The sequence below is a fragment of the Myodes glareolus genome, chromosome 22 (assembly GCF_982192425.1).
Source record: "Myodes glareolus chromosome 22, mMyoGla1.1, whole genome shotgun sequence".
Classification (NCBI taxonomy): domain Eukaryota; kingdom Metazoa; phylum Chordata; class Mammalia; order Rodentia; family Cricetidae; genus Myodes; species Myodes glareolus.
In genome coordinates, this window is record NC_142047.1 from 4818941 (window position 1) to 4835770 (window position 16830).

The following is a 16830-nucleotide window of genomic DNA, read 5'->3' on the forward strand; positions in this document are numbered from 1 at the left end:
GCTATTCATTTGTTAAGCTTATATTTGGAAACTGTACCCTCAATTGCATATCATCAATAATAAAGCTACGCATTTGATCGTATGGAAGGCAGCTTTGATATGAGAAAGTTTTCCAAAACTTTGGAGTCATAAAGTTAGTTGTTTGTTTTGTTTTAGTGTATAAAGGAGCTATATTATGGGAGCAAGCTTAGCAGCAAGGAAACCAGCCATGCTCCTGCGTAGAAGTGGATCCAAGGAAAGGTTGCCCAGGTTAGTTTTAAGTTTGATATTTGTCACCATGCTTTTGGCTTTGTTGAGTCACCCACTTACTTCTCACTTTCTTCTCTGATTGCCTCATCCATCCCTAGGATTATAGTGACTATTATTTAATATTCAAGTAAGTTAACATTTATAAATGTTTTTTACAATCTGTGAAGGCTGAATTATAGCGAGTTTTATTGAGATGTAAAATTGTGTTTAGTTCTTCTCGCTTCTGAACAAGTTATAGTTGATATTCTCTCTGTGTGATATTTTGTGTCAGCACCCATGAAGCTAAATTTTAATGCAACTAGAAATACTGCTAATATCAAATTGAATATATAGTGTAGCTCAATAAATGCAATTTGAGAATGCCTAAGCATACTACAGTGTTACTGACTCTAATATGTTAATATAAATCTTGTTTGTTAGCTATGGAAACCAAAGGCTACCACAGTCTCCCTGAAGGTCTAGATATGGAAGGACGCTGGAGTCAAGTTTCTCAGACAGTAGAGCGTTCTTCTCTTGGACCTGCAGAAAGGACCGATGAGAACAACTACATGGAGATTGTCAATGTCAGCTGTGTTTCCGGTGCTATTCCAAACAACAGTACTCAAGGAAGCAGCAAAGAAAAACACGAATTACTCCCTTGCCTTCAGCAAGACAGTAGTCGGTCTGGGATTTTACCATCTGATATTAAAACGGAGCTGGAATCCAAGGAACTCTCAGCCACTGTGGCTGAGTCCATGGGCTTATACATGGACTCTGTGAGAGATGCCGACTACTCCTATGATCAGCAGAACCAACAAGGAAGCATGAGCCCAGCAAAGATATACCAAAACATGGAGCAATTGGTGAAGTTTTACAAAGAGAATGGCCACAGGCCCTCCACCTTAAGTGGAATGAGCAGGCCTTTGAGGTCATTCATGCCTGACTCTGGAGGCTCCGTGAATGGAGGGGTCATGCGTGCCATTGTTAAGAGCCCAATCATCTGTCACGAGAAGAGCCCCTCTGTTTGCAGCCCGCTGAACATGTCGTCTTCGGTGTGCAGCCCTGCGGGCATCAGCTCCATATCCTCCTCCACAGCCGGCTTTACCAGTTTCCCAGTGCACAGCCCCATCACTCAAGGAACCCCTCTAACATGCTCCCCCAATGTTGAAAACCGAGGCTCACGGTCGCACAGCCCCACTCATGCTAGCAACGTGGGCTCCCCTCTTTCAAGTCCCTTAAGCAGCATGAAATCCCCGATTTCCAGCCCTCCGAGTCACTGCAGTGTAAAATCTCCAGTCTCCAGTCCTAATAATGTCACTCTGCGCTCCTCTGTGTCCAGCCCGGCAAATCTTAACAACTCAAGGTGCTCCGTTTCCAGCCCTTCCAACACCAACAACAGATCCACACTTTCCAGCCCGACAGCCAGCACTGTGGGGTCCATCTGCAGCCCCATCAACAATGCCTTCGGCTATGCTGCTTCAGGCGCTGCTGCTGCAGCCGGTGCCATCCGGGATGTGGTTCCCAGTCCAGACACCCATGAGAAAGGTGCTCATGACGTTCCTTTCCCTAAGACAGAGGAAGTCGAGAAGGCCATCTCCAATGGTGTGACTGGCCAGCTCAACATTGTCCAGTACATAAAGCCAGAACCAGACGGGACTTTCAGCAGCTCCTGCCTGGGAGGAAACAGCAAAATCAACCCCGGTTCTCCATTCTCTGTACCGATAAAGCAAGAATCAACCAAGCACTCGTGTTCAGGCTCCTCTCTTAAAGGGAACCCCACGGTCAACCCGTTTCCATTCATGGATGGCTCGTATTTTTCCTTTATGGATGATAAAGACTATTATTCCCTATCAGGAATTTTAGGACCACCTGTGCCCGGTTTTGACGGTAGCTGCGAGGGCAGTGCATTCCCAATGGGGATTAAGCAAGAACCAGATGATGGGAGCTATTACCCCGAGACCAGCATCCCATCATCTGCCATCGTTGGTGTGAATTCGGGTGGACAGTCCTTTCACTACCGGATTGGTGCTCAAGGTACAATATCTTTATCACGGTCACCTAGAGACCAATCTTTTCAACACTTGAGTTCCTTTCCACCCGTCAATACATTAGTGGAGTCATGGAAACCACACGGCGACCTGTCATCTAGGAGAAGTGATGGATACCCGGTCCTAGAGTACATTCCAGAAAATGTGTCAAAGTAAGTTGATGTATTTTGTCATCCTTTCTCTCCTCTCCTCCCTTTTTCTTCTTCTTTCTTTCTTTTTTTCTATGTTTTTCTTTTCTTTGATTACTTTATTTTGAAAATCCTGGCTTCGTAAATTGTTACATCCTGTCTTCATTTTTTTGCATTCAAGAGACTGAGTTTTACTTTTGTTTAAGGTTGGTCATTTTGTTCTCTTTAGAATGTTGATATAGCACTATGTTTTAAAGTAGAGGAACAAAAATTCTTAAGATCTCTTATAAAATGTTTGTGTTGGCTTTGAAGAAGCATATATAGGTGACCCTCTGTTGTCTGTTTTAGTGTTTGGAAAATGTTTATTTTCTACTACCAGTTTCTGTATTTCCTTTAGCAGACTAGTACTCATTTTTACCCGTTGGTTGTTTTCTGGATCACTGAGAATGTATTAAATTACTTAGCCTCATGATCCTAGTTTCCTTTTTATATTAAAATTCTTTATTAATTACTTCAATAGTTTGTGAAATAAAACAGATCCCCAAATCTGTTACCTACATGCTTCCTTCTCTCTGTTTTCTAGAAAGGTTTCTTTTGGGAGAAGGTGGGTGAGGGTAGTAGGCTAATTATATAAAAGTCGTAGTTTCCTGTCCAAATAAATTATTTCCTTAACTGTGAATGCATTTAAAGACTCAACCATCTAAAAGCACTTAGTGGACAATTTTACTTTCTCGTATTAGAAATTATAATTGTTATTCTAGTTTTGAATTGGTACAGTTACAGCTTGTGAGATCTGTAAGAAGATATACTCTGTTACTGTCAAATGTGTCTTGGTTTCCTTGTTGCAGAGAGTGTGTTGTGTATGTTTAGAAAAACACGGAAGAGGTTTTAGATGTGAGGGTAAAGGGTGGTTCTTATTTATGCAGTGAGTACTTGCTTTGGACTTTGCTTCAATTCTGGTTTTATTACATGAATGTGATAAGTGAGCCTTTTGTGGAATATATAAAGTATAACTTTTCTAACTACACTTTATTCTGCTGGCATCTAAGAATATGTGGGTATTTCCTATTTCCCTTCATTTCCTAAAATCTTTATTTTGTAGAAAATAAATCCATCCTATTAACAGAACATAGATTATACCTACAATCCGATATCTTTTACTGGGGCTTTTTTTTCTGTCTTTTTCAAACACAAGCAAAAACTTTTGGTGTGAGAATCCTTTCCCTTATTAATGGATCAAATCTTTTTCTTCTTTTCTAAAGAAGCAAATGTTCCATTAAAAGAGTACATTCTTAACAGTTCTTCATAGCACAGCATGCTATATTCCAGCGCTGTAGCCCAGGCCCTCCTGATTAGCCATGACAGTCTCCTTAGGCACGCAATGGGTCTCAGCGACCAGTCTGTGTCCGTGGCACTGAGACTGCCTCCTCCTGTCCTACAGGAAGAGGAGCCTTTCTGCTTGCACATTTGTGGGTTTTGTGTCAACTAAGATTAAGCTTTCCACATTTCCCTGTGAAAGGTTGGTGTTGCTTACCATCCCTGAGGTTCTAAGTCTGTACAGCTTTCATTGGAGAAGGGAGCCTGAGCATTTCCGGAGTGCAGTCGAGGGTCAGAGGGCACCTAGGCTGGTTTCTGCATTTTGGTATACATAATACAACAGTCTCACCCATGTTTCACCATCGGTCTCTTTCTTAGACAATTTTTTAGACAAAAGTGATCTTTGAGACAAAATTAATTTTTCCAGTTTTTTCACTTGTGATAACATCCCATTTCAAAGAATGTTGGGTAAATAAAGCGTTGATGACTGCAAAGGGTCAAGGTCATGGACAATGCCGTTTGTTGACCACAGTAGCATCTCTCCTCTCTGGGTAAAACCTGAAGATTTCAAACTGTGATCTGGGCGTTCTGACACCTTTCCAAAGAGGTTCGTGAAATCATAGCTCATGGTGGGTAAAATGTCTTCTCAGAGTGGAAGATGGACCAATGGATTGGTAGCGTACTGTAATGATGTCTGAGTAGCTTGGGATTTGTTCAAATTCCATGTTGTTACTATTAACCATTCGCCATTTCCAAAAGAGTACTCAGGCAGTTTTCACTGTGGTCCCAAAGAATCATGCCTGTAATGACCTTCATAGCATCCTTCCCATCTCTAGGAAATCCATAGGAGGCTACTTTTTCCATATGCATGAACAAACTGTATTAGTCTATGCTGAATGCTGAGGTTGATGTGAGAATATGGCTCTTATATTAAAAGAAGACAATATACTTGTCAGAAAAAAAAAACAAAAATGACTATTTCTTCACCAAAGTTTTTCATTTGAAGAAGTTGTTGTTTTCATAAACTTATGTTCATATGAATATGATTGTTTTAAATGAGTTAAATAGCAGTTTCTACTTAAAATTTAATTTTGCTGTAACACATAAACAGTTTTTCAATATTTTTTTTTAACCTTTGATTTTTTTGTTTTGAGACACAGGTGTCTTAGACTCTCCTTCTCCAGTCTCCTGGATGTTGGGGTACAGGCAGTACCACCGGGCCCCCCAGCTAGCCTTACTCCTTGTTAAGAACGAAAACTGGTCATTGCTGGTCTGTCCTGTTCTCCACGGGGCTTGGTACTTGGTAGAGAAAGGAGATACAGTTTGTATTAGGCTACTGAGTAGTTGGAAAGAGAGATGACTGTCACCTAGACTACTCTTTAGAATGACATAAGAGAGTAGTGGCCGAGGCGTGCGTGTTCTCTACTTCGCTGTGTGGGCATTCTGTGGGAGCAGTGACGAAAGTCACCCCTGTTAATCATTCCCAGTGAAGGTGCTGAGTTCCAAGTTGTAAAGTAAATTATGACAAAGCTGAATGTAAAGCCCTATGGTGGACACTGGACCTGGCTGTGTCATGTGTCGGCCTGAGTGCAAACAGAACTGTGACCTCGGTTGAGTCAGAGCCGCTCGCTGCCTCAGTTTCTTCTTTTTACAGTGAGGTCTCTGTGAGGTCTGCCCAGAAAAATGACTGAGACTCCCTTGGGAGAACCAAAAGAGTGTCCCTTAAAACAATTGTTAACCTGATCTTGAATAACTGTGCGACACACACACACACACACACACACACACACACACACACACGTCTCTAGCAATATACCCTTATATGGTGAGAATGAGAGGTGGGGGCGACCTCTCATTAGAAAGTTGAGGCATTTGTCGTCATTTTTACCCCAACGTTTCCTTTAAGAAAAAAATCTGACACCTGCTATGAATTCTTCTTCTTTCTATTTGCATTATTCCTGGCACAAGCAGCACTTCTGCTAACACAGCGCTGGCTGTTTATGGCGATAACCATAGTCACTGTGATAGTCCCATAATGCAGTGCTAACATTGACTTAGAGCTTTGAATATAAAGTCCACTGTTTCAAAGGGCATAGGCTGGCAGGTTCCAACACAAGAAATTAAGGCTTCGCCATCATTTGTACTTTGTTTTCAGACAGAAGAGAAAATTTCAGTCAGTGACAGGTAATTGTTTTTGTTTGTCAGTTATCCTTGACTTGACTTCAGTTCCCTTTCTGTGGTGACACACAATTCAAGAAGCGTGTGACAAAGTTCTCCCTATCAGTCAACTTCCCAGATAGTCTGTGCTGATGAGCATAGCTTTGCGGCTGCCAGCTCCTGAGCCGGTGGATCTGGTGGAGGTGTGCTCTGTGAGGAATGCTGGTGCGGACAGTAGGAACGCCAGGCAGCCTTGCCCCGGGCATTCGGGATGAAAAACGTGCCCTATTCTTTGGATTACTTGTTACGTAATGTCTTGACTTTGAGATGGCTAACATACCTAGAATTTCTCTAGGCCAGTCTTTTAAGGAATAGTGTTTTTGTAATGATTTTAGAATGAGATTTGCTTTTCCTGAAAGTTCACTTACTTTCATTAACTTATGTAATTTCTGGAGAAATTGGTGATCATTTTATAGGGAAAAAAGCAAACCAAATAAACAATCAAACAACAACACCAAAAAGACCCAAGTGCTTTATAATATGCAAACCACTGGGACAGTATATTTCTGGTAAGTCTTGCTTCTCACACCAGAAATGTCTCAATTTTAACTCCCAGCAACTCACTTTTTATCCCCCAGAAATGCTTTATTAAGTAAGTGCTTTGTACTTAAATATGAATATTGAACTAAAATCCGTAGTTTAAGTTAGATAAATTAACAATTTCACCTTAAGGTGGTTTTCATCCTTGCAGTCTGCTGGAACCAGACCTGGAGATTTACCATTTATAGATTCGATGCCTCTTGCTTATTGGAATTCTGGGTGTGCCCAACCTTGCCTGTCCTTGCGTGACAAAGTAATAGCAGATGTTATGTCGACTACAATTCCAGGGTGACACTCGACTTCCTCCAGGGCTCTGCTGCCTTCATATTTGCGTCCAGAATAATAACCTCTCTGGCTTTCGGTTGTGGCTTTTAGTTTCCTATTGCTCATCTGGCAATAAAATTTCAACCCTACTACTAAGTAATTTATCATTTTTCTTTTACTTACTAAACTCAAAGTTAAATGAAAATTGTGCTTCTAGATTACACTTAGATATACGTATTAACTTGGATGATTGTACCCAAAAATTATTAATGAAAACCAAGGGGGAAAAACTGCCCTCAGTGGACAGTGCTCTCAAGACATACACCTTCATTCTAAACTGTTGAGCTTCCAGTTTGAAATTTGTGAAATGTAGGCTTCACTTTAGTTTTAAGTTGTTGTTTTTTGTTTTGTTTTGTTTTTTTTGTTTTTTTTTTTTTTGGTCTTTGTGAAATTAACATGTAATTACAAATAGACATTCACTACTTAAGTGATATTCTAGAGGCCAATAGATTTAGGGTTGTTAATGGTATGGCCAGACTCCAGATTTCTATGTTGAATAGAGGTGGGCATTATGTATGAAGTAGTAGAAAGAGAAAATTTTATTCAAGGAAGAATACAACTAAACAGGCAATAATTGGAACTATTAAAAAGTCCACGCTTCAGGGAGCATGTCTGGATTTGTAACTTGGACCTTGACTTAACTTGACACTGATAAGAATGACCATGGCCACGTGGTGTGTGGTGTGTGGCTTCACCTCATGTGTTAGCTGTCAGTGAGACAAATCTCTTAAAAAACTGCAGTATGAGATGAAGTGAGATACAGTTTGTAAGGGGCAGAGTTGACTGGTCAACTGGTCATCCAGACGGGGAGATGGTGTCGACTAACCCGGGAAAGCAGAGAGTTAAGGAAGATGGCCACAGTAAGGAATTTTCACCCAGTCTTAGAAGATGTGTAAAGGGTGAATATTTCCTGGTACAGGGAGTTCTGGAGCACAGCAGAAAACCAGCCGTGTTGCTGGTGGGGATGGCTGAGTGGGGAGAAGCAGCCAGACACAGGTCATTTGGAACCAGAATGGAGCTGAACTTGAGAGTCAGACTAAGAAATTGCTGCCTGTGTGACAGGTGAGGAAACGTGAATTAAATGCAGAGGAGGGAATGGGGAAGGGGGCATGAAGCGATTGTAAAGACACAATCACAACTGTGGGGAAGAGTGGGAACTGTGTCTCTGGAGCAAGGATGTTCACCATAATGGGAAGGAGCAGGCAAATTTGAAATATTACAGAAAACATCAATGTAGGAAACTACCTTCTGCGTATGCATGTGTTATACGGAAGAAGTTTCTGGGGAGATGCAGCACACACATTTATTCACTCCAGAGAGGGATTCCATAGCAGCCTAAAGTACAGATATCAATTGTGTTTGGTGAACTGTAGTCGGATTTTCCTTTGTGCAGTCTGCAAATAATCGCACAGAGACTTCTAATTAATTATGAAAGCATGGCCTTTAGCTTAGGCTTGTCCCCAACTAGCTCTTATAACTTAAATTAATCTGCTTCAATTAATCTATGTTTTGCCACATGGCTTTTCTACCTCTCTTCCATTCTGTATATTTGACTTGGTCTGCATCTCACTGGCATCCCTGCACACATAAATTCATCCCCTCATTCTCTCTCTTCCCTGAAGTCCTGCCTATCCTCTCCCAACTAGCTATTAGCCATTCAACTTTTTATAAAACCCATCAGAAGGAGCCTTTGCAAAGATGTATCTTCACAGTACACAAAAAGATAGTCCCACAACTGTGAACCTTGAGTTTTATTGGGGCTCCTTACAGAAGCAGAGATGACCCAAAGACAGCTGTATCCCCCAAGCCCACCCCAGGATAAGTGAGACATCTCACTAAGCTGAAAAGCTGGACCATACTACACAGTCTGCAGGCCGCTCAACACATTAGAGATCGTCCTTTCCGAGTGCCTCAGTGGCCTAAACCTCCTCAGGCGGCTCAGCTGTTTCTGCTTCTCCCAGGAAGCTGGTCTGGCAGCAGAGTCTTTGCAGCTCGGCTTCCGTCAGTCTGAACAAAACTCTCAGCTTTTACTGCTAACTCTGACAGGGAGGGGCTTAGTAAATCTGGTAAGTTTCAGGACCTTCCTGAAGTTACTTTTGAGTTATTTACCTTTCTGTTTAGGGAGCTTTCCTGCAGGATGGAATGTTTCAATCTCTGAGCACAGTGTTGTACAATAGCGTGTCTCCAGGGAAGCATATAGATAGAAGCCAGAGGTCAGCCGAGTAGGTCATTCCTCAGGTATCATTCACCTTGTTTTTGGAAATAGTCTCTCAGTGCCTGAAGACCCACATATTAGGGTAGACGCACAGAGCAGCAAGCCCCAGGAAACCACTGTCTCTGTCTCTCAGGTTCTGGGTTTACGAACCAGTGCCACCATGCCTAGAATTTTTTATTTTGATTTTTTAACATGAGTTCTGTGGATCCAACCCAGTTCCTAATGCTTACGCAGCACATTTTACTGACTCATCTATCTCCAAGTTCCCAAACTGAATTTTGTGTTAAAATTTTATTTCAGAATTATTTAAAAATGTATACAAGAAGTCTGCCACCAAGAACACCTGAAAAATAAGAACCTTCTCTATACAACTGCAGAACTATGATCAAAACTAATAAGCAGTTATTGGTAAATTGCTAGCATCTATGGGCAGACCTTATGCTTTTGCCAGTTGTCTCAATAATGACTCCCTCAGGAACAGGACCCAGTTCAGAATTTAGTGCTATGCTAACTGATCATATTTCATTTTCTCTTTTGGTCTGGGATAGTGCTTCAGTCTTTTATAGATTATATGACCTTTTAAATTATATGACCTTATTAATTTTGTAGGCATGTGGTTTGAATCATGTCTCCTGAGTAATTAGAGAAAACCATATCTATGTACTTTAATATCACTTCTGTGTGGCAAAGCATCTAAATTTCTTCCTCCTCTCTTTCTAATGTGCAGTGCACAGTCACTATGAATAGGCAGGCACCCTACGCCTACTGCAACAGCACACAGTAACTTCTTACTCAGAAATACATCTTCTAGGTAGATCCCGCTGACCATCCACCCGCTTTCGCTCTCCAGCTCTGGTAACCAAGAGCCTCAACAACAGCTCAGCCTGTGGAACGACAGCTCTGAGGCCATTGGCCTGAGCTCACTTGCCAGTGACCTTTCTGGGCTGACTTGTTTCACTTAGCACAATAATCTCCATCTATGTTGTCCCAACGACGGATAGTGTTAGTGCTTTTTATAACACAATGCCATTGCCTCGTGTCTACGTTCTACATTTTCGTTATCCACACTTCTATTGAGTTGATGGACACACGAGCTATCTCCTTTTCTTGTCTGTCATGAACAGGGCTCAGTCGAATGTCTCTTCACCGTGCTGATTTTATTACATTTGTGCACATCCAGGATCAGCACCACTGGATCCTATGGCAGCTGTTTGTTTGCTTGTTTGTTTGTTTTTAAACCCAATGGTTCCTTCTGTGATGACTGTAGCATTCAAGGGTCCACTTTCCTACATGCTAGCCAATAGTTTTTGATAATAGTTATTCTTACATGATGATTTTAATGTGTATTTCTCCAGTGTTTCATATTTTTTCATAGACCTCTTCACCACTTAATGTCCTCCTTTGGGAAATGTTTTCTTGAATCTATTGGCTAGGTGGGTTTTTTTTTTTCTTTTTTCTTTCTTTCTTTTTTTTGAGATTGTAATTACATCATTTCATTGCTTACTTTTTAAACTTCCTTACTTGTCCTGGATATTAACCCTTGTCAGAAATGTAGTTAGCAGAAATTTCCCTCCCATCTTATAGGCTCTCTTTTCACCTTGGTGAAAATTTCTTTGAAAGTGTTTTTAAGTTGATACAAGCTTGTTTGTTTAGTTTTGCTTTGTTAGAGTATTTCCCACAAAGAATTCCTGTCCATCCCAGTGTCCTGGAGTGTTTCCTTCAGCAGGCTCACTGTGGTTAGATCCAGGGGTGCAGAGATGGTACACTGTTTGCATTGTAGTTGTCCAGTGCAGCGTGTGTGGCTGTGATTGTCCTTGCTACTGTTCGCTCAGAACTCTCAACTTAAATTCTGTCTTCAGGTTTTCCCTGGTAAAGTGGCTCCTGTCCTTTTTTTTTTTAATTTATTTATTTATTTTTTTTTTGCTCCTGTCCTTTTATAACTATGTCTTTTATAGGAAAGTCCTTTGAAGGCATCAGAACATCCCATTCTTCATCATTTTCTCTTTGTATTTGCATGGTGTCACTGTGTCCTACTATGCCATGGATTCTGGCCTGTTGGAGCTCAGACTGGTCCTGATAAAGCCAGGGAAGCCTGTTAAAGCTGGTTTCTGTGGACCTTTGTCATGACTCCATTATTCTTTGAACAGTTTGCTTTCTTGCTTTCATCTGTCTTGTATTTTTCTATCCTAGTCCTGGAATCCCATGTCTCTGAGAATTGTCTGACTTGGTTACCTGAGTTTCAAATACCAGTGTTCTCTCTGATGGTGGACTACCTGTGTGGATGACTGCATTGAACAGGCAGCGTGAAAGCCTCTTTAAAGAAGTATCTGTTGGGAAGGTCATGACGGATGTATTTGGCTAAGAACGTGGAGAAATGAATCACTAACACGAGCAACATGTCCTAATAAAGGAGATGGAAATTATTTATAAAAATATACATAGAACTGATTCATGGATGTCAAAGCTAAGAATTATTGTAAACCCTGGACTTGACAAAGTAGAAGGGCTTTTTAAGGTTATAAATCTAGTCCCTGTGGTCATAGATCCCAAAGTTAACACCCAGAGAAATTCCGTGTGTTTTCCACAATCATACACAGCAGTTAGTTTCCAGCTGTGCTGGAATCCTGTCCTGTGTCCTTCTGTTAAAGTGTAGCTGAAGGTAGGCGCCATGTCTGGGGAGGCTGAAGCTGGGAAGGGGGCTGTCTGTGGTGGGTCTCAGTCATCGAATGCTTGACTTCTAGAAGGAGCCCATTTGTTTTGCTGGAAGCTGGTGTTACCCGTTTTACAAATACTAAAGCACAGACAGATACATGATTGGCCTAATGCCACCCAGCGTTAGGTGGAAATGGAGAAAGTGATAGCTGAAAGAGAAGAAAGCTGAACGCCCTGAAGAGCTGAGCGCCTGTGGAGGTTTTAAAGATGTAAGTCAGACTGTGCGGCCAAACAAAGCCCTCTGCTGGCTGTTCGTTAAAGGGAGTAAAATAATTGGAGGGACTTGGTTCTCAGTTCCCAGTTATTGGATTTAGATTTGCTTCTTCCTTGTCCCTTGCCTACTCTGAACTTATTTTCTGTGGCTCCAAGGGTCTAAATCCCATCCTTTGTTTACAGGTTCCTCTGTGAAAATACCTGTCTCCAGATTTGGGCTTTTCTCTTTCTGGTCATTTACTAAGGATTAGTGCACATTTCACCAGCCACAGTGCGTCTCCCTCCCCAGCCATTTTATTCAAAGAGATGACCCAATCTCCTCCATGCTGTGGGAGGAGCCTCATTACATCATTTCCTCTCACTAGGAATGAACTACAGTGTCAGTCTGGAGAGAGTCAGGACCCAGTCTAGCCATTTCCAGAACACTCGCTGGATGCGAAGGTAAAGGACTGAATTCCCTAAGGGACGTGGGCCAGGCACGCATGTAGAATCTCTAGGTAGCTGTCAGTGATGGTTATATATTTATAAAGTTACCTTCAAATGGCACTGCGAATTCTATTGAGATTAGCTTAAAAAATCGTAGCGTCTATCAGCACATTTTAAAGATGTTCACAAAATAATAAAGAAGGTGGTTTTGTTTTTCATATTTTGCACAAAAGAGTAATTGGTAATGAGGTTTTCCAAGCTAATTGGTAACATATGCTCTTGGACTTTATTTTGAGGTCACATAAAATAAATCAAATGGCAAAATTATTCTTTGGATATGGCATTCTGAATGTTTTACTGAGTGTGCAGCTATTTATTAATACCTAATCAAGACACAGATAAGTTGCATAATACACCCACATTTCTCTCTACTGCCCCCTTTCATCAAGCCCTTCCCTTACCCCCAAGCCCAGTAATCCAACTGTGTCCTCCCCTTGTATTTATTTTATTGTTTGTTTTTAGAATTTCTGGTATGAGTACACTGTATTTACAATATTTTCAGTCCTTCCTCTCCCTGTTCCAACTCCTCCTGTCTCCCCAACTCCCTGAAATTCATAGTGCCATTGGTAATTGTTGTTGTTAAACACACATATGCACACACAATATACTAAATCCATTTAATGTTTACTCTGTGTACATGTGTTTAGTGCTGACCACTTGGGATTGGGTAAATTATCAGGGAATTTGTCCCTGGATAAAACGGATTTTTCTTCTCTCGGTCATTATGGGTGAAACCTTGTTTTGCCCATTTCGTGTTGTGTGGGTCCTGTTGACACAACTGTATTGTTGAGATTTCATGGATGCAGCAACCCTGTCATGTCTAACATGCTCTCTCACAGGGCTCGTCATGGGCTTTTCTCTTGCAATCTTCTATCTCCTCTTCTACAATGTTCTCTGAGCCTAAGGTGGAGGGTTTGTGTTGTTGCTGTGCCATTTGGGACTGAGCACCCTGTGGTCAGGCATTTTCTGTGTTTTGACTGGTTTTGAATCTCAGTAGTAACCTTTATTTGCTGCGAAAGGAAGCTTGCTTAGTGAGTGGTGAGAACTACATTTGCCCAAGGGGGAAGGTATAAATATTTAGTATGCAATTGGGAGCTATATTTAGTTAGGAAAATGGCAGTAATAGCTTCTCCTCTGGGGCCTAAGACATTGTTAGCCCTGGGTTCTTGGCCAGGTTGACAGTACCAGACTCTCCTACTGTGTGCACCTCAACTCCAGTTAGACAGTTGTTGGTTACCCAGAGACACTAGTGCCACTGCACCACTGGTCAGAGATTTCCCTCGATGAGCATAGGCGGAATAATAGCTCGTGTAACCTTTTGATCCTGGCTGCTTTCAGGATCAAATATGTTTGCAGTCCAAATGCACATACATTGGGATTCCCTCTCTTTTTATTGCTGACTACTATTCCATTTGTAACTGAACCACATTCTGTTTACCTCTCTGTGGCTGTTTCAGCTGTTGCCAGTGTAATTTCCCACACATAAAAGTAGCATGCAGCCATCTATATGGAGGTACGCTTTATTTCTTCTTTAGTAGACTAGATGGCTGGGTTAGAAGGTGGGTGCAACTCCAATTTCTTTTTTAAAAAAAGATCAAATTGTTAATTTTTTTTTAAAGAAAAGATATCATATCTTTTAATTTTTAAAGAAAGGAGATCAAATTGTTTTCCAACATTGTTTTTAACATTTTATCTTCCTACCTACAGGGCATAAAGCTTCTGGTCCACTGCATCCTTGCCAATACTTGAGAGAGTGAGAGGGCTTTTGACTTTTAGCATTGTAATAGCTATATAGTGAGGTCTTATTGGAGCCTAAATCTACATGTTCCTGACATCGCACATCTTGTCATGTTTTATTATGCATGTGTCTTCCCATCATGCTTGGTCACTCTTAAGCCCATTTTTACTAGGTTGCTTTCTTTGTTTTTTTTTCTTTTTTGTCATTTCTTTCTTAAGTTTTGTTATCAGTATGTTATGTAATTTTTTATTGTATTTCATTTTTGAGTATGTTGAACAGTTTATGTGTATCCTAGCACACATGTTGAGGGCAAAGGACAATATGCATGGACCCATTCTGTTTCTCCATCATGTGAGTCCTAAAGATCAAACTCAGGTTTTCAGTCTTGGTGGACAGTTATCCTTCCTATTGGGTCACATTGTCTGCCTAATCAGTGTATTTTAATGTAAGAATATTGATAGAAGACCTAGACTAAGAGAAAAACGGCCATTTAAAATTCTGTGTTTTCAGTGTGTACATCCTTACACACATGTGCATGTACACTCATGTGCACCTCCACACATGCATATGCCAACACATACACACACAGAGTAGGTACACATATCAAATAGAAAAATCTGTATTGTCAGTGGGTATAGCAACAGGCAATCTTCCTATTATTTAGTACCCACCACTATGTTCTAAATGTGAAAGGACCTAACGAATATGAATAAGCCCAGTGTCCTACCGTCTCCTATCTAGTTGGAGAAGAAGGCTCTAATGAGCGTGCATAGTCTTTTCCTGTTCCCTAATTATGTGTTTGGTTGTGTGCTGCTGATAAGAAGTGTTACCAAAGATTGGAAAAGGAAGTGTTCTGTGTGGGCTGGAAAGTCAAGGAAGCTGCCTTTCGATGGGAGGTGAGATCCAGTTGACATTTGAAGATTGGTATTTGGCGGTGAGTGGGGAGGGTATCCAAGGATAAGTGATAGCACAAGCTGAGTGCACAGATAGCACAGACGGAGCCTGCTTGGAAGGAACTGGTGGTATTTGGAGAACTTAGGCTATAGAAATCTGTGATTGCTGGAATGAAGTATTACGCCCTACTAGAGTTGGAATATGATATCCCCCATAAGCTCATGTGTTGACGGGTTGGACTCAGTTATCGGTACTGTCTGGGGAAGTTATGGAGACTGTAGGAGGAGGTAAAATAGTCTGGATGAAGTGAGTCACAGGAGGTATGTCCTGAAGGGTTGTCATCTTTCCTTGTTTCTGCTTGACCTCTGCCACTTCAGCTGCTCCTTTCACCAAGCCCTTGCCAGCACAGTGACTGAAATTGCAAGAACCGTGAACATAACAAATGGTTCCTCTCTTTTAAACCAGTCCACTCAGGTGTTTGATGCATTCTTGCTTTAATATAAATCAACATGTTTTTTAGACATGTGAATGGCACAAGGGGTAGAAAGGTTAATGTGATAAAGAAGCTAGGGACTAGCTATGGAGACAGGACAAAATGAAGATGTGGCTGTATGGGCAATTCCCATAGGGTAGAAGCTCCAGTGGCCAGTTGTAGATAAGGGTTAGAAGCTTAGTGGTGGTTTAAAGAAATAAATGATTTAATGCCCAGTTTTCTGATCCTAATCTGTTTCTACTCTACCATGAAGCATGTTAATTATTAGCGATGCAAAAATAGTTTGCCAAGGGGCATTGGAGAGAACATGCAAAACACAAGTCACAGGAATAATAGCAACTTGAGAAATTCTGGTATCGATATAAAACAATATAAAACAAGCTGTCGTAATCGGTGCTCTGTTTCTGTGAAGAGACACCATGATCAAAGCAACTATTATAAAAGCTAACATTTAGTTGAGGGCTTGTTTACAGTGTCAGAGAATTAGTCCATTATCATTAGGGCAGGGAGCATAGTGGCACACATAACACTAGAGCAGTATCTGAAAGCTACGTCCTGCTCCATAGGCAGAGCAAGACACTGAACCTGGCTAAGCCCGCCCCCAGAAACACACTTCCTCCAATCAATAAGCTTACACCTCCTAATCCTTCTAATCCTTTCAAATAGTGCTACTTCCTAGTAACGGAGCATTCAAATATATGAGCCAGTGGGGGCCATTCTTATACAAACCTCCATATAAGCTAAATAATTTTGTTTGAATGAAGGTAAAATTTAGGTTTGATACTCAAAAATATTTACCATTGGGCAACTAGAAAACTAATACTGGAAAATGGAAACAGGAGGAACAAACTACTGGTTAGATAAAACCAGATACAAACCATGAATTAGCAATGGTGACTTATAGGATTCTGACGAGCATACCAACATATTAAGGATAGACAGGGCCACAACACTTGGAAGCTCTTGTTGCCTTTAGGTACTGGCATTGAATTCAAGATTCTCTTTCTGAAAGTGGAAATGGGATTGTCTTCTTCCAGCACATGATGAAGTTTGTATTAACTTAAAAAAAAATTAAGGTTGGAGGTGGAGCTTTAACTCCTTTGGTAGAGCGCTTGCCTAGCACACACAAAGACCTGGGTCTGAGCACCCCATGCATTAACCAAGTCGAGTGTCTCACGCCTGTACCTGCCACCGTACTGGCTCAGAACTCAGGAAGTGGAGGAGATCTAAAGCTGACAGACATGCTTTCTCTGTAACTAGTTCAAGGGCGTCTGACT

At 41.2% G+C, this 16830-nt stretch overlaps 1 protein-coding gene across 6 annotated transcripts in view; it reads left to right on the forward strand.

Moving 5' to 3' along the window:
• The window catches only part of Nr3c2 (nuclear receptor subfamily 3 group C member 2), a 330889-nt gene that overhangs the window by 7919 nt on the left and 306140 nt on the right, over nucleotides 1–16830 (forward strand). For 3 of the 6 annotated variants that reach the window (XM_087900467.1, XM_048438230.3, XM_048438235.3), the window contains exons 2-3: nucleotides 157–249; nucleotides 670–2428. In XM_087900467.1, coding sequence (XP_087756593.1) covers nucleotides 672–2428 — 1757 coding nt within the window. In that variant the 5' untranslated portion in view covers nucleotides 157–249; nucleotides 670–671. The remainder of the gene's footprint in view (nucleotides 1–156; nucleotides 250–669; nucleotides 2429–16830) is intronic. The other 3 variants (XM_087900468.1, XM_048438236.3, XM_048438231.3) reach the window with 1 other exon arrangement.